Source organism: Salvelinus namaycush, chromosome 24, assembly GCF_016432855.1.
Source record: "Salvelinus namaycush isolate Seneca chromosome 24, SaNama_1.0, whole genome shotgun sequence".
Lineage (NCBI taxonomy): Eukaryota > Metazoa > Chordata > Actinopteri > Salmoniformes > Salmonidae > Salvelinus > Salvelinus namaycush.
Window position 1 is genome coordinate 20,297,984 of NC_052330.1, and position 18,752 is coordinate 20,316,735.

The 18,752-nt window shown below is 43.3% G+C and overlaps 1 protein-coding gene across 1 annotated transcript in view; it reads left to right on the plus strand.

Annotated features, from left to right (window-relative positions):
• utrn (utrophin) overlaps positions 1-18,752 on the plus strand; it is a 253,373-nt gene that overhangs the window by 166,443 nt on the left and 68,178 nt on the right. The window contains exons 56-59 of the mRNA XM_038962307.1: positions 699-967; positions 1,310-1,456; positions 3,079-3,157; positions 6,219-6,279. Coding sequence (XP_038818235.1) covers positions 699-967; positions 1,310-1,456; positions 3,079-3,157; positions 6,219-6,279 — 556 coding nt within the window. The remainder of the gene's footprint in view (positions 1-698; positions 968-1,309; positions 1,457-3,078; positions 3,158-6,218; positions 6,280-18,752) is intronic.

Consider the following 18,752-nt stretch of genomic DNA (forward strand, 5'->3'; position numbering starts at 1 on the left):
TATCTGAAACCAACACTAAGATGACCTCAGATGCTGTCACAGAAGTGTGTGTGTGGCTGTAGAGGGTATAGCTGATCTAAAACCTGTGATAGCTCGGATACTTTCACAGGAGGGACAAGGGGCTTCACAGAGTAAAACTGATCTGAGACCAGTGATAACAGGGACACTGCTGTCTCCTCTAGTCATGTCTGAACCCAGTGGCTGAGAAGACCTTCTCAGACCCAATTAAATGCTCCCAGAGTTTCCCTGGCTTTTGTTTGCATTTCAAACTTCTCATTATTAAAGCAGACAGCTCCCACGCCGGTCCTGTCTGGGGTGTGTGGCTATCTATGTCTGGCAGACTGACAAACAGACAGAAAGACCCGCTGTATATAGTTTGGGTATAATGTGTATAATTATGTTGTATACAAGGTGCATTTGTAAAAGAGCCTTAGGTCTTAAATGTCTTAAATGTAAAATAAAAAAAATAGAAAATGTGTGCCTGTGTGTGCCTGAACGCTTCAGATCAGGGTGTCTGAGAGACGCTGATTTCAGGTCTGCAGAAAAGATAAACATTTTGTCGTGCTCTTTTCTCTTCAGAGTAAATGTCTCGCTTCAAGTTGAAATGTTTGCATTTATTCTACAACCAACTCTCCCCTTTTAAGATGTTCCAGTCTTTGTCCTCTCCCTCACTCCCCCTTTCTCTCCTCCTCTCCCAGACCTGACTCCAGAGGAGAAGGCGCGGGGTGTGGCCAGGGCCATCAGGAAGCAGACAGCGGAGGTGCAGGAGCGTTGGGAGCGTCTGCAGGGCCACGTGGGTGGATGGCAGAGCCAGGTAGAGAGGGCCTTAGAGAGGCTACAGGAGCTCCAGAGCAACATGGACCAGCTGGACATGCGGCTAGCCAGGGCAGAGGAGACCAAGGCTGGCTGGCAGCCTGTAGGAGACCTGCTCATAGACTCACTGCAGGACCACATAGCGAAGACCACGGTGAGAGGGGGGGGGGGGGACTGGGGAGTTACTAGTCTATTAATGGGGGGAGAGAGAGGGAAGGTGTTTTTACGTTCACTACCACACATTTAGGGCCAACAAGGCCTTGCAGGTAGGTACTAGCAGGTAGTAATTGACCTGTACATACAGTACATCAATGGACAAAAATGAATAACCTGTCACCATCTAATCACTATTGGCTCAGGTATTACCCCAGCACTGTAATATGTACAGTATCAGGACATTGTCACAATCAAGACTAAACGCTGTACTGATAATGTAATGTACATCTGTCCACAGCAAAACACTGATCTGAGTATTTTGTTTGTGTGTGTGTCCCAGGTCTTCAAGGAGGAGATGTCCCCTCTGAGGCAGGACGTGTGTGAGGTGAACGAGCTGTCTGGTGAGCTGGCTCCTCTGGATGTCCAGCTGTCCTCCATCTCCTCCAGACAACTGGACAACCTCAACATGCGCTGGAAACTACTACAGGTGGGAAATGGGTGTCACGCCTAAAACCTTCCCCCCTTTACAGGTGGGCAGTGGGTGTCACGCCTAAAACCTTCCCCCCTTTACAAGTGGGCAGTGGGTGTCACGCCTAAAACCTTCCCCCCTTTACAGGTGGGCAATGCGTGTCACGCCTAAAACCTTCTACATTTTACAGGTGGGTAATGGATGTCATGCCTAAAACCTTCTACATTTTACAGGTGGGCAATGTGTGTCACGCCTAAAACCTTCCCCCCTTTATAGGTGGGCAATGCGTGTCACGCCTAAAACCTTCTACATTTTACAGGTGGGCAATGGATGTCATGCCTAAAACCTTTTACATTTTACAGGTGAGCAATGGATGTCACACCTAAACCTTCCCCATTTTACAGGTGGGCAATGTGTGTCACGCCTAAAACCTTCCCCCTTTTACAGGTGGGCAATGGGTGTCACGCCTAAAACAATCTCACTTTTATGTGCCATGAGAAGAGGTGTCACAGCTACAACCCTCCTCCCTTTTAGGAGTTGTCATACTTGGGTGTAGGTGTCACAACTAACATGTCCCTCCTTTTAGGAGCCATCTTATTCTCCCCTCTGCTTGTCTGTACACTCATGTTTATTGTCCTTCAATGTCATACTAGCTCTCCTACTGTCTTGTAATCATGTATTTCTGTCCCTCTCTTTTCACCTGTTTGTTCTTGTTCTTTCGCTTTCTCTCATTATTCCTTCCCTCCTCTCTCTCTGTCTGTCAGCACGCTGCAGCACAGACACACAGTGAGGGAAGGGGAGAGGTGGCCCTCCACTTGTCTGCCTCTACAGGGGCCTTATTTCTGTATTGGTACTGTTTCCTTCTGTCACTGTAGATCAAATTCACCCCACCCCTCTTTTGATCACTTGTGTAATCTGATTTGGGACACGCTTTGTGTTTTTGGGGCTGGGCATGTTTTGTGTGTGTGTGCGTCCGTCTCCTCTTGTGTGATCTAAATTTCCCTAAGATATGTCAGTCCAACCCATCTCTATGGTGTTGTTGTCCTTGCTCAAGGTCCCAGTGCTTTAGCATTGTATGATCTGTGTCCTGGTCCAGCTTACTGATGGCTGGGATCAGAGCCCTACTCTTACACCCCTCAGGCTCAGTTGTCACTGTAGTGCTTGAATCAATCGGGGTTTGTACTGCATGTATGAGTGGGCTTGACCGTGTGTGTGTTTTTTGAGAGAGAGACAAGAGACAAATAAAGAGACAGCAAGAGAGAGATCCTTCTCCATACCCCCCACCCCTGGCATTACCATGCAGGAGTCGATGATGACCACTGATATAGGAAGCCACTTTGATCTGATCAAATAGAAGGGCACACAGCACAGCAGGACTCAGACCCCAGTCGCCCCATAGAGATTCACTGGGGTATGATGAAACTGTGGAAGCCAAGTCTCCTGGTTCCCTGTGTAGAGACAGCCTTATTTCCTCGCTGTAGGGAGGATGGCTGCTCACAGTGAGGACACACTCGCTGTAGGGAGTCACTGCTCACAGTGAGGACACTCAGCAATACACACACACAGCTGGGCTGGTCGATATAGCGCTGGCGGGGTGCAGATGTGTGTGTAACGCTCTCTCTCCTCTTTCTGGTGTGCAGGTGGCCGTTGAGGAGAGACTGAAACTCCTTCAGGAAGCCCACAGAGACTTTGGCCCGTCCTCCCAGCACTTCCTCTCCAGTAAGTAGCCTACGAATGTCTTGGCGTTAGCCTATCCACGATGGGGGAGGAATTTCTGTACGTTTTGCTGTTTTTTTTGTCAGGGTTGTTTTGAAGTCAGCCATCATCCACTGCCTCCTATACACACTCACACAGACAGACACACACAGAGTCAAGCAGGCCGTTTGCAGGCCACGAGGTTCTTTACTCTTGAATAATTCAAGGCTTAATTACAACTCTCCTCTGACTTCCTCTAGTTATTCTCCTCTCAGACCAGAGTGGTCATTAACCAGGAAGAGAATGAAGGAGGGAGGGAGGGAGAGAGGGAGAGAGAGAGGGAGGGAGGGAAAGAAGAGACGAGGTGGGATAGAGGGCAGAGCGAGAGAACATTAGGAACAGACAGAAAGCCAGACTCTACCTCTCCCTCCTTCCATCCCCATTTACAAAAAGTTATACACCACAGGAATGTTGTTTTTCATGACTATGTCCCCTTCCTCTCTCCATCTCATATCCAACCCCTCTTTTATCTACCCCATTTGGCTTTGACATGGATCCAAAATGTCCGCTGTATGATAACAGGATGGGATGGGGAGGAAACTGAGCCGCTTCGTGTCCATAGACTTGAGTGGTGCTGACAGCTGAGTTACTGTACCAGACAAGATGCCATTCTGACAAGATGCCATTCTGACAAGATGCCATTCTGGCGCTCCTTTCATCTCTCATACATTAGATATAATCTACCATTCCTTCTCATAGTATTTTAATAACTAGGTTTCCCCTAAGGGATCAAGACAGTGTCCGTCTGTCCGCCCATCCTTCCGTCCATCCATCCATCCATCCATCCATGAGCATTCACCCTCCATCTACAGTGGCTTGCGAAAGTATTCACCCCCCTTGGCATTTTTCCTATTTTGTTGTTTTACAACCTGGAATTAAAATAGATTTTTTGGGGGTTTGTATCATTTGATTTACACAACATGCCTACCACTTTGAAGATACAAAATATGTTTTGTTGTGAAACAAACAAGAAATAAGACAAAAATAAAATAAAATTGAGCGTGCATAACTATTCACCCCCCCAAAGTCAATACTTTGTAGAGCCACCTTTTGTAGCAATTACAGTCTCTTGGTGTATGTCTCTATAAGCTTGGCACATCTAGCCACTGGGATTTTTGCCCATTCTTAAAGGCGAAACTGCTCCAGCTCCTTCAAGTTGGATGGGTTCCGCTGGTGTACAGCAATCTTTAAGTCATACCACAGATTCTCAATTGGATTGAGGTCTGGGCTTTGACTAGGCCATTCCAAGACATTTAAATGTTTCCCCTTAAACCACTCGAGTGTTGCTTTAGCAGTATGCTTAGGATCATTGTCCTGCTGGAAGGTGAACCTCCATTCCAGTCTCAAATCTCTGGAAGACTGAAACAGGTTTCCCTCAAGAATTTCCCCGTATTTAGCGCCATCCATCATTCTTTCAATCCTGACCAGTTTCCCAGTCCCTGCCGATGAAAAACAGCCCACAGCATGATGCTGCCACCACCATGCTTCACTGTGGTGATGGTGTTCTCGGGGTGATGGGAGGTGTTGGGTTTACGCCAGACATAGCGTTTTCCTTGATGGCCAAAAAGCTCAATTTTAGTCTCATCTGACCAGTGTACCTTTTTACATATGTTTTGGGAGTCTCCCACATGCCTTTTGGCGAACACCAAACGTGTTTGCTTACTTTTTTTCTTTAAGCAATGGCTTTTTTATGGCCACTCTTCTGTAAAGCCCAGCTCTGTGGAGTGTACGGCTTAAAGTGGTCCTATGGACAGATACTCCAATCTCCGCTGTGGAGCTTTGCAGCTCCTTCAGGGTTATCTTTAGTCTCTTTGTTGCCTCTCTGATTAAAGCCCTCCTTGCCTGGTTCGTGAGTTTTGGTGGGTGGCCCTCTCTTGGCAGGTTTGTTGTGGTGACATATTATTTCCATTTTTTTATAATGGATTTAATGGTGCTCTGTGGGATGTTCAAAGTTTTGGATATTTTTTTATAACCCAACCCTTATCTGTACTTCTTCACAACTTTGTCCCTGACCTGTTTGGAGAGCTCCTTGGTCTTCATGGTGCCTCTTGCTTGGTGGTGCCCCTTGCTTTGTGGTGTTGCAGACTCTGGGGCCTTTCAGAACAGGTGATTATATATACTGAGATCATGTGACACTATCATGTGACACTTAGATTGCACACAGGTGGACTTTATTTAACTATTTATGTGACTTCTGAAGGGAATTGGTTGCACCAGATCTTATTTAGGGGCTTCATAGCAAAGGGGGTGAATAAATATGCACACACCACTTTTCCTTTTAAATTTTTTTGTCTATTTTGGACTATTTTGTGTATGTCCATTACATGAAATCCAAATAAAAATCCATTTAAATTACAGGTTGTAATGCAGCAAAATAGGAAAAATGCCAAGGGGGATGAATACTTTTGCAAGGCACTGTATCCCTACATCCCTCCAATTATCCCTCCATCTATCCCTCCATCTATCCCTCCACCCACCCATCCCTCCATCTATCCCTCCCTCCATTAATTTTTTCCCCATACAGGCTTCCATCAACTTCTGAGCGCCTCTCTGTGAATGGCTTATGACAGCTCATGTTCCTCTCTGTGAATGGCTTACGACAGCTCGTAAAGTCTTATGTCATCACATTCGACAGCTTTTATTGTCCTGTCAGTCTGTTGGTTGTGTTTGGGCTTTGAAGATCAGCTAACTCATCTGCTTTCCTTCTCTCCGTTTGTTCTCCCCTTTGCCTGTGAAGTCTAAGAATAACATGCCATTAGAATATATTAAACAGCTATTATTAAGAGGACGCAGACCCTTCTCACAGATATAGCCGTCTTAACTCGCTCCAACTGTCCAATAGTTATGCACATTACTTTTTACATTTCATGCACAGTGGGAATGTTATTTGGAGAAAAGGCCATTACATGGAACTATTAGTGGATATTTGCGGAAGCAGTCGACTCGGGAGACTAAACAGATTATTGCGCTGCAAATAACGCTGTGTTTTTAATGGTATATTTTTTCTTATTATTTTTCTCCACAGCCTCTGTGCAGCTCCCGTGGCAGAGAGCCGTGTCTCAGAATAAGGTTCCATACTACATCAAGTGAGTTCTACTGTACTGACTGGTAACATGCTGATTATGTATGCTAGATGAATCACTTTCTTTATGCTTATTTTATGGTAACTATTTGCATTACAATGGTTGAAAGGGCTGTGTGTGTCTTTTTATGTACGCATGTGCGGTTGGTTTTACTTGTGAGTGTGTATGAGTGCGTGATTTTATTCATACTCGGTCTTTCCAGTTGAATTCTTGGAAGTTTCCACTGTTGTAATATTGAATTTGAGGTGATTTTCGGTGTCATGTCTACTGTTGCTCATTCATTTAGCTGGGGGACTTTTCAACCGGCACAATACCTGTGATAATGCCTAGGTATTCATGGACTCCATTATGGTAGTACCATAGCAGAGATAGTGCTGCTTAAGATCACATTGCCCATTGTAATACATTCACAGTCAAGCAGCACAGCAGACAATGTGTCCATTTAAAAGGCAGATGGGGAGAGATAGGTTTGTGCTGATAGCTACTCAATATGGCTTTCAAAGTGTCTCAATGCACCTTGGACACATGCTAAGAGAGAGAGAGACCGAGAGAGTTAAAGGGAGGGAGACAGGGGTAACTGAGAGAAAGAAACAGGGAGAGGGATTAGAAAAAATAGTGATTCATATGAAAGGAGAGTGGGTGAGAGATGGGGGTAGGTTGAAGGGGTGATAAGAAGGTAGAGGTACAAAGACAGGTTGTGAGAGAGATGAGAGAGAGTGGGAAAGAGAGGGGGACATCCCTGTAAACAGCTGACGTTTGTTTACCCCAGGAGCTTTGCACTGGAGGGGATCAGAGATGAAAGGGCGAGAGAAGCTGGGAGGAGAGATGAGGACAGGTTTAGAACTCTGGAATCAACAACAGCTGTCTCTGATCACAGGTGTTGGCCCTCCTCGAGTGGCTGACCGTTGAACCCCGGGCCCTCCCTACACACGCGCGCCATATGTCCCTTCCTTGCCTCTGTATTACATAGCACAGCAACTCCACCACATTCATTCTGAGTGACCCTTTAAGAAGGGAAGAGAGAAAGGGAAATCAGCCTATTGAAAGCCTCCCTCCGTCTCCAACACTGTGAGGCTTTCATCTCATTTAAATGGACGCCACCGCCGGGAGCTACAATACTAAGCTATTGCCACTGTTGGGATTAAAAATCTCTCAAATCTCTTTGACTGCCCTCCCTGACCCCTCTGAGGGAATTCAAAACTTTGCCTTGGCCTTCACAGGGCTAATCGAAGGTCACTTACAGTGCAGTGACATTACTGTGACTCCAACATCAGGCTTTGACACATTCATTAGGCTCGGGGCCCCCCGCCTCTCTCTCTAGCTCATGCTATTTCTCGTCCACCCGACCGCACAAAGGCCCTTTGTGCTCCCTTCTATGGGAACAGCGACACACTGGTGAATCAAACGGCTAAACACGGAAGCCTCGCCACCGGCCGCTCTGTCACCCCAGTTGACCTCCAGCTGACCTCTGGCATTTCAGCGGGCTCAGATTTTCAGAACGCTGTCAGGGTGAAATATTGGACTGACGCTCTTTTCTGCCAACATAAGAGCTAGCTTGAAACTTCCCATCACACTCTGTAGTGGGGGTGGGTGTCTGTGGGGGTGGGTGGTTCAGTTGTGGCTCAGTTGGTAGAGCATGGCACTTGCAATGCCAGGGTTGTGGGTTCGATTCCCACGGGGGACCAGTATGTAAATGTATGCACTCACTACTGTAAGTCGCTCTGGATAAGAGCGTCTGCTGAATGACTAACATGTAAAAATGTGTGTGCCCGTCAGGATGTCTTTGTTGTGTTTGCATCCGCATTAACTCATCGAATTACTTTCATTAAGTTGCTACAATTCAAAGTGTTGAAATGTTTTTCAAATGCAGAGTAGAAGAGGAGAGAAAAAATGATCAAGTTTTGAGGGGAGGAGGAATATATCAAGTGGAGAATGCAGGCACTCTGGTTGGAGATTAGTCTGGCAGAGGGACTGTCACGGAGAGGCGGGAAAAGTGTCTCTGAGTCGCAGATATTTCCCTACTTCTATCCTTTATATTTTAAAATGTAATCATTCATCGACTGCTCATGATTATTCATGAACATGTCCTGCGTGACAGAGATGTAGTCCTCCTCAGGAGAAAGATGCTGTGACTTGCATGTCTCTGTGACTCTGTCTGGGAGTTGATGAAGCGTCACTTCCCCAAGGATAGCTCAGTGTTTTGCCTAGCTTTCCATGAACTGAGGCTCACCGCCTACACCCTTGGTTCCAATTTTTGGGATGACTGCCCTGGATGTTGGGTTTTGGGGCATTTACATTTGCATTGCATCCCATTTTTATATACTGTATATATATATTCATACAGTTGCACGAAAAAGTTTGGACCTTTTGGAATCACCTGGATTTCTGCATTGATTACTCATAAAATGTGGTCTGATCTTCATCTAAGTCACAATAATAGACAAACACAATCTGACTAAACTAATAACACACAAACACAAGTACTTTTCACATTTTTATTGAAGACATTGAGTAATCATTCACAGTGCAGGCTAGAAAAAGTAAGTGAACCTCTGCGTTAACGACTTCTCCAAAAGCTATTTGGAGTCAGGTGTTTCAATGAACTTGTTTGGGATAGGGGGCAGCATTTTCACTTTTGGATGAATAGCGTGCCCAGAGTGAACTGCCTCCTACTCAGTCCCAGATGCTAATATATGCATATTATTATTAGTATTGGATAGAAAACACTCTGAAGTTTCAAAAACTGTTTGAAGGATGTCTGTGAGTATAACAGAACTCATATGGCAGGGAAAAACCTGAGAAACAATCCAAACAGGAAGTGGGAAATCTGAGGTTTGTAGTTTTTGAACTCACCCCTATCGAATTCACAGTGGGATATGGGTTATGTTGCACTTCCTAAGGCTTCCACTAGATGTCAACCGTTTTTAGAACGTTGTTTCAGGCTGCTCATGTGAAGAGGGGCCGGATGGGAGCTGTTTGACTAAGGGGTCTGCCTACAGCCTCGTTCTCAGTCATGCGCTTTCACTTGAGAGGTTGCTCTCGTTCCAGTGCATTTGGAATTCTCCGGTTGGAACATTATTGAACTTTTATGATAAAAACATCCTAAAGATTGATTCTATACTTAGTTTGACAAGTTTCTTCGACCTGTAATATACCTTTTTGAACGTTTCGTCCGAATGGACCAGATCGCGCTTTTGGATTGTTTACCAAACGCCCTAACAAAAGAAGCTATTGGACATAAATGGACATAAATGATGGACATTATCGAACAAAACAAGCATTTATTGTGGAACTGCGATTCCTGGGAGTGCATTCTGATGAAGACCATCAAAGGTAAGTGAATATTTATAATACTATTTATGAATAATGTTGACTAACCAACATGGTGGATATTTCTCTGGCTGGTTTGGGCTCTGAGCGCCGTTCTCAGATTGTGCTTTTTCCGTAAAGTTTTTTTGAAATCTGACACAGCGGTTGCATTAAGGAGAAGTGTATCTAAAGTTTCATGTATAATAGCTGTATTTTCATCAACATTTATTATGAGTATTTCTGTGAATTCATGTGGCTCTCTGCAATATCACTGCATGTTTTGGAACTACTGAATCTAACACGCCAATGTAAAATAAGATTTTTGGATATAAATATGAACTTTACCGAACAAAACATACATGTATTGTGAAACATGAAGTCCTATAAGTGTCATCTGATGAAGATCATCAACGGTTAGTGATTCATTTTATCTCTATTTGGGCTTTTTGTGACTCCTCTCTTTGGCGGGAAAAATGGCTGGGTTTTTCTGTGAGTTGGTGGTGACCTAACATAATCGTTTGTGGAAGTTTCGCTGTAAAGTATTTTTGAAATCAGACACTGTGGCTGGATTAACGAGAATTTTATCTTTAAAATGGTGCCTAATACTTGTATTTTTGAGAAATTTGATTTATGAGATTTCTGTTGATTTGTATTTGACGCCCTGCAATTTTATTGGCTGTTGGCGAGGGGTTCCAACGATATCAGGCCACACACGGCCATGATTACAGACACCTGTTTGTGTCCTTTGACACTATATCAACTAGTCACCCCGCAGTGTTTGTCATTATACCCTGAAGAAGACAGCTTTTCTGTCGAAACGTTGGTTATTTGGTTATTACATGATTGCATCTGAGCTTCTAGAGTGTGCGTCTCTCCTTTCATTTTTCAAGTGTTCTACTCCGCTAGCCAGCACCTTGCCTAAATAGGTTAGATGAAGATCAGACCACATTTTATGAGTAATAAATGCATGAATCCAGGTAATTCCAAAGGGTTCACCAACTTTTTCTTGCAACTGTATATATATATATATATATATATATATATATATATATACAGTACCAGTCAAAAGTTTGGACACACCAACTCATTCAAGGGTTTTTCTTTATTTTTACAATTTTCTACATTGTAGAATAATAGTGAAGACATCATAACTATGAAATAACACATAGTAACATGTAGTAACCAAAAAAGTGTTTTACATTTTATATTCTTCAAAGTCGCTGGTTGAGAGAATGCCAAGAGTGTGCAAAGCTGTCATCAAGGCACAGGGCGGCTACTTTGAAAAATCTCAAATGTAAAATACAGTGGGGCAAAAAAGTATTTAGTCAGCCACCAATTGTGCAAGTTCTCCCACTTAAAAAGATGAGAGAGGCCTGTAATTGTCATCATAGGTACACTTCAACTATGACAGACAAAATGAGAAAGAAAAATCCAGAAAATCACATTGTAGAATTTTTAATGAATTTATTTGCAAATTATGGTGGAAAATAAGTATTTGTTCAATAACAAAAGTTTATCTCAATACTTTGTTATATACCCTTTGTTGGCAATGACAGAGGTCAAACATTTTCTGTAAGTCTTCACAAGGTTTTCACACACTGTTGCTGGTATTTTGGCCCATTCCTCCATGCAGATCTCCTCTAGAGCAGTGATGTTTTGGGGCTGTTGCTGGGCAACACGGACTTTCAACTCCCTCCAAAGATTTTCTATGGGGTTGAGATCTGGAGACTGGCTAGGCCACTCCAGGACCTTAAAATGCTTCTTACGAAGCCACTCCTTCGTTGCCCGGGCGGTGTGTTTGGGATCATTGTCATGCTGAAAGACCCAGCCACGTTTCATCTTCAATGCCCTTGCTGATGGAAGGAGGTTTTCACTCAAAATCTCACGATACATGGCCCCATTCATTCTTTCCTTTACACGGATCAGTCGTCCTGGTCCCTTTGCAGAAAAACAGCCCCAAAGCATGATTTTTCCACCCCCATGCTTCACACTAGGTATGGTGTTCCTTGGATGCAACTCAGCATTCTTTGTCCTCCAAACACGACGAGTTGAGTTTTTACCAAAAAGTTCTATTTTGGTTTCATCTGACCATCTGACATTCTCCCAATCTTCTTCTGGATCATCCAAATGCTCTCTAGCAAACTTCAGACGGGCCTGGACATGTACTGGCTTAAGCAGGGGGACACGTCTGGCACTGCAGGATTTGAGTCCCTGGCGGCGTAGTGTGTTACTGATGGTAGGCTTTGTTACTTTGGTCCCAGCTCTCTGCAGGTCATTCACTAGGTCCCCCCGTGTGGTTCTGGGATTTTTGCTCACCGTTCTTGTGATCATTTTGACCCCACGGGGTGAGATCTTGCGTGGAGCCCCAGATCGAGGGAGATTATCAGTGGTCTTGTATGTCTTCCATTTCCTAATAATTGCTCCCACAGTTGATTTCTTCAAACCAAGCTGCTCACCTATTGCAGATTCAGTCTTCCCAGCCTGGTGCAGGTCTACAATTTTGTTTCTGGTGTCCTTTGACAGCTCTTTGGTCTTGGCCATAGTGGAGTTTGGAGTGTGACTGTTTGAGGTTGTGGACAGGTGTCTTTTATACTGATAACAAGTTCAAACAGGTGCCATTAATACAGGTAACGAGTGGAGGACAGAGGAGCCTCTTAAAGAAGAAGTTACAGGTCTGTGAGAGCCAGAAATCTTTCTTGTTTGTAGGTGACCAAATACTTATTTTCCACCATAATTTGCAAATAAATTCATAAAAAATCCTACAATGTGATTTTCTGGATTTTTTTTTCTCATGTTGTCTGTCATAGTTGAAGTGTACCTATGATGAAAATTACAGGCCTCTCTCATCTTTTTAAGTGGGAGAACTTGCACAATTGGTGGCTGACTAAATACTTTTTTGCCCCACTGTATATGAGTAGGTGTGTCCAAACATTTGACTGGTACTGTATGTATATATATATATTTAACTAGAATATAAATGCAACAATTTCAATGATTTTACAGAGTTACAATTCGAATATGGAAATCAGTCAATTGAAATAAATTCATTAGGCCCTAATCTATGGATTTCACATGACTGACTGGGGCGAAGGTTCACCTTCCAACAGGACAACGACCCTAAGCAGACTGCAAAGACAACGCATGAGTGGCTTTAGGAGAAGTCTCTGAATGTCCTTGAGTGGCCCAGCCAGAGCCCGGACTTGAACCCAGTCGAACATCTCTGGAGGGACCTGAAAATAGCTGTGCAGCGACACTCCCCATCCAACCTGACAGAGCTTGAGAAGCTCTGCAGAGAAGAATGGGAGAAACTCCACAAAAACAGGTGTGCCAAGCTTGTCGCGTCATACCCAAGACGACTCGAGGCTGAGTAAAGGAGCTTCAGCAAAGTACTGAGTAAAGGGTCTGAATACTTATGTAAATGTGTATTTCAGTTTTTATTTTTAATAGATTTGCTAAAACGTCTAAAACCTGTTTTTTCTTTGTCATTATGGGGAATTGTGATGTCATTATGGGGTATTGTCTGTAGATTGATGAGGGGAATAAACAATTTAATCAATTTTAGAATAAGGCTGTAAAAAAAATTGGGGAAAAGTCAAGGGGTCTGAATACTTTCCGAATGCACTATACATGTGTTTATGTACATTTGTGAGTCATATTAAATCTCCTGCACAGTATTAGCATGGGAAATACTGTATGGCAAAGCAAATAAATAATCTGCCCTACAGAGGCAGGTGTGTGGCATGGAGGAGAACAAAGGAAGAAGATGGCTGTGTGTCCATTCTGGTTGAGTTGGGTGGTTCCTCCTTCAGGTTGCTCCTTTGGTCCTGAGTTGGTGTCCTTATGCTTGTTGTTCTTCTCTGTTGGCTCCTTGCTTGAGTTGCAGAGGCTTTGCTCTAATTGTGTTCTCTTTCCTTGAAGAAGGTCATCTTAAATATACCGTTCATGCTACACTAGCTCTCTAATGGCTAAGTTTCCTTCTGAGACAGTTTAGTGCATGGGCTCGTCGTCCTAATTTCTGTACTGGATTACATGTACTGTTCCCTAAAAGGTACTTTCCCTAACTTATCAGTTCACAAGTTCTTGCCTTAAAATTATTATTTATTTATTTATTTATTTAACCTTTATTTAACTAGGCAAGTCAGTTAAGAACAAATTCTTATTTACAATGACGGCCTACCGGGGAACAATGGGTTAACTGCCTTGTTCAGGGGCAGGAGGACAGATTTATTTTACCGTGTCAGCTCGGGGATTCAATCCAACAACCTTTCGGTTACTGGCCCAACGCTCTAACCACTAGACTACCTGCCGCAAAGGTCCAGGCCCTGTGGTTGGCCTACTGAAGATGGAGGTTCTCCTCCCTCCTTGAGAGAGGTCCAGCTTGAGAGGTCCAGCTTGAGAAGTCCAGACGGATAAGAGGCTAAGAGCTAAGAGGGGAGCAGTACTTTTGTAGTCCTGCTAGGTCAGATGGTATCACCCCTTGGTGCCGAGAGCCATTTTTACGACCCAATGTCTTGGAGGTAGAGAACGTTTTTTTTAGGGAGAAAAGCTAAAGTTGGTTAATGTCAATAATGTTCAGAAACGACACATCGCTACACTGGCCTGCTGGGATAATCTAGAGCTGTGAAAAACGATGCATCCTTTATCTTCTGTAATCATCTGGTCTGGTTTGTGATGAGGAAGTAGCCAAGCCAAACAGGAAATGCCAGGGGAAGTGGTCATTATGCAGAGGATTCTAAACGCTGTAATTATGCTGCCTGTATCCGAGGCATCCTAGAGCCAAGGAGAAGCAGAGTAGCAGAGTCCCCTCTGTCATTCTATTCACACTGATAGAATTAGGAATTAGAATTTCTGATAATTTAATATGAATTAGAATGTAGTAATTTACTGCTCTGCTACAGCGTGGCCACAAGCTCTCATAAACAGCACTTCAGAGTAGCTTATTAGTTACATAAAATGCGGAGTTTCCTGGGTTTTATGCAGTATTCTATCCCAGAGTCCCGTTTTAATGATGTTTACTCAGAGATGTCATTTAATTAAGCAATAAGACACGAGTCAATGCTGTATCATGAATAAAGTCACAGGTAAATGGCGTCGTTCGGCCCGATGCGATAGCGGAGGGTCAATTGTACCTCTTGTACCTTATTGATGTCTAAAGACAGTACTAAACTAAATGCTAGGCTTATATTAACCCCCGCTGTATTAAACTAAATGCTAGGCTTATATTAACCCCCGCTGTACTAAACTAAATGCTAGGCTTATATTAACCCCCGCTGTATTAAACTAAATGCTAGGCTTATATTAACCCCCGCTGTACTAAACTAAATGCTAAGCTTATATTAACCCCCGCTGTACTAAACTAAATGCTAGGCTTATATTAAATCCCCGCTGTACTAAACTAAAAGCTAGGCTTATATTAACCCCCGCTGTACTAAACTAAATGCTAGTCTTATATTAACCCCCGCTGTACTAAACTAAATGCTAGGCTTATATTAACCCCCGCTGTACTAAACTAAATACTAGGCTTATATTAACCCCCGCTGTACTAAACCAAAATCTAGTCTTATATTAACCCCCGCTGTACTAAACTAAATGCTAGGCTTATATTAACCCCCGCTGTACTAAACTAAAAGCTAGGCTTATATTAACCCCCGCTGTATTAAAATAAACGCTAGGCTTATATTGACCCCCGCTGTATTAAACTAAATGCTAGGCTTATATTAACCCCTGCTGTACTAAACTAAATGCTAGGCTTATATTAACCCCTGCTGTACTAAACTAAACGCTAGGCTTATATTAACCCCTGCTGTACTAAACTAAATGCTAGGCTTATATTAACCCCTGCTGTACTAAACTAAACGCTAGGCTTATATTAACCCCTGCTGTACTAAACTAAATGCTAGGCTTATATTAACCCCCACTGTACTAAACTAAATGCTAGGCTTATATTAACCCCCGCTGTACTAAACGCTAGGCTTATATTAACTCCCGCTGTACTAAACTAAATGCTAGGCTTATATTAACCCCCGCTGTACTAAACTAAACGCTAGGCTTATATTAACCCCCGCTGTACCAAACTAAATGCTAGGCTTATATTAACCCCCGCTGTACTAAACTAAACGCTAGGCTTATATTAACCCCTGCTGTACTAAACTAAATGCTAGGCTTATATTAACTCCCGCTGTACTAAACTAAATGCTAGGCTTATATTAACCCCCGCTGTACTAAACTAAATGCTAGGCTTATATTAACCCCCGCTGTATTAAACTAAATGCTAGGTTTATATTAACCCCCGCTGCACTAAACTAAATGCTAGGCTTATATTAACCCCCACTGTATTAAATTAAATGCTAGGCTTATATTAACCCCCACTATAACAAACTAAATGCTTGGCTAGAAGCAATGGGAAATAATGTGTGAGTTGAGATAACGCTGCTCGTCCATCCAGCATTCGTGATCCAAACAACCAGTTTTATAATGATGTTTACGGGGAAATGTCAAGCGCTGCATCTATTTATCCTCAAACCGGATTCATCTCCAGGCTCACTGTGCTCTTTACAGTATATCACTCACTCAACTCCCAGCTGAGGACATGCTGTGGAGCTGCTCTGACTTCCTGTCTGAGCTCTTTACCCAAAGCTCTTCTAAGCTCCATCTTTGCACCAGATATTCCACAGCAATTAACTTCCAATAAGCATTCTACCCATTGGGTAGAATAGACTCGGGACCATTGGTGGCAACATGAAAAACCCTACATCTCAAACCGCCTTTGAGAATGAATGCAGAATTCTATATGGCACTACCAAGCGACTTTGGTGCTCTCAGGATGTAGCTTTCGACCAGTCAACCTTAACTCCTTGTTAAAAAAGAGGGACTTTGATCTCTGTGTGCTTCTTCAAATCAGAGAGATTCTATAACCCTGTGCTTGGTGCCAAACCATCTCTTTCACATTCTGGGACATGAATGTCTGTGTGATCTTCAAGCCTTAACACATGTGTACATGCGTCACACCTTGCAAAGGTTACCACAAGTAACCTTAAACTTGGGAGTTTCTGAGGATAAATGAGGACGGACGACAGAGGGAGAAAGAAGGGATGATTGAGGAAGCTTAGAACCTGCCAACTCTGTGGGGTGTCTTCATTATGACAGGCCTAAGCTGCCGGTCCAGCAGTGGTAGTAGACAGCTAGTGTAATCCATTTTTTGATTGAGCCTGTCTGCTGTGTTTGTCATTCTGCTGCTTTGCACTGAATACATAGTGGAAAGACTCCACGGGTTGCCAGATCACAGTCAACTCCTTGTGTTTCATCTTTGGGGCTAAGGCTGGCTTCTCTTTGATGTTCCTGTTACAGACTTAGTTGAATGGCAACCATTATTGTGTTTACTCTGACTGCTGTTGGCACTGATAGATAGTCATTAACACACTTCCAGATGTGTGTGTGTGTGTGTGTCCGTGCATGTATGCACATAAGTGCACGGGTGTGTGTGTACAAGCTTATTCCACAACCGCGGCTAAATCCTCAAGCTGTTCGAACAAGAGGAGATATGAATTTATTTCTGACGGCTTGGTGTCCAAATCCTCACTGGGACACAATAATATCCATCCGGCCATGATTGAATCGGCCCCTGTCTCAAATAGCACAGCTAAAACAGAAACCCTGAGCTGAGCGCTCTAGTCATATTTGCAATGCAAGGAAGGTATGAAAGTGTGTGCCATTTCAGAGCATGATGAAGAGGGATGAACACCTGCTGATGGCTTCTGTAGTTCGTCTCCCCTGTGTTCTACTGTCAGCACTTCACTTCACTGGATAGCCTGTCTTCTCTCTCTCTCTCTTTATTTTCTCTCTCCCTTCCATTTCTCTCTCTCTCTCTCTCTCTCTCGCTCTCTCTCTCTCTCTCTGTGGAGACAGTCTCGCTATGACAACCTAATCACAGAGATACTGGCATTCACAACAGAATAGACGTCACAACACAGCAATTCCCAACAATTCCCTTGATATCAGTGTGGGTACAGGAAGGGATATTTCGCCGAAGCGGAGAATCATTCAAATATAAATTAGTTCCCTGATCAGGTGAAGAAGGGCAGCAGACAGACACAAACCTCACACCTACTTATCAATTCTGTCTTCTGGAGTCATCAACACTACTCTGCTTGATCAGATTCAAGTAAATTTGCTTGTGTGTTTTTATTACAAACGTGGTTCTTGTTGATTTGGCTGTGTTGTCTGTGCTCTCCGCACCTGGCGGCGTTTCTCAGAAGCTGAAATGTAAACAGGATGGAGACAAGACATCAACATGTCCACCTCGTAGCCCCAGGGGACCTGGCTGTGTGTGCTACGTACCGTACTGAGAGGAGGCCTGCAGAGATGAGGGGTGTGTGGGTGTGTCCTTGTGCGTCACCCTGAAGGCCTCCTAGATGATTTGTATGCTTTGGGAATCACAATCAGATCCACGTTTTGGATTTGTTTACATGTGCCTCTATTATTGAGACGATAAGAACACCAGTCGACAAGACAGAGCAATTGATCTGTCTCTCTCTCTCTCTCTCTCTCTGTGTGTGTGTGTGTGTGTGTGTGTGTGTGTGTGTGTGTGTGTGTGTGTGTGTGTGTGTGTGTGTGTGTGTGTGTGTGTGTGTATGTGTATGTGTATGTGTATGTTAGTGTTAGTGTTAGTGTTAGTGTTAGTGTTAGGGCTGGGCGATATGGCCAAAATATCATATGGTATTTTTCTAATTTATGACGGTATTTATTTATTTTTCATGTTTTTGATTAATAAAAGTTCTACATTTGCTTTATGAGTAGTGCGTGACTCTAGGTTTCAAAATTATTTCAATAGGTCTTTCTCCATTCTTATTGCTTTATACTGTTCAATTCAACCTAAAGTAATGTCCTGCATTTCCATCAATTTCTGCATTTCCTGCACTCATTTCAGATCATTTCCACACTGCCACGATATGGGCAAAAATACTAGGCCTTATTTTTAACCAAATGTTGCAATTGCGATTTAGATCCAAACACAACTTTTGGAATCATGGAATTAGAATGTTTATTATAATTATATAGTTAGAATATAAATAATAGTGGGCACTTTGAATACAGTGTTGTTTGACATGACAACGAATGAAAATGCCTTGGACGAGTTATTGTGACAAAGTAGTGATCAGTGTTTCCTA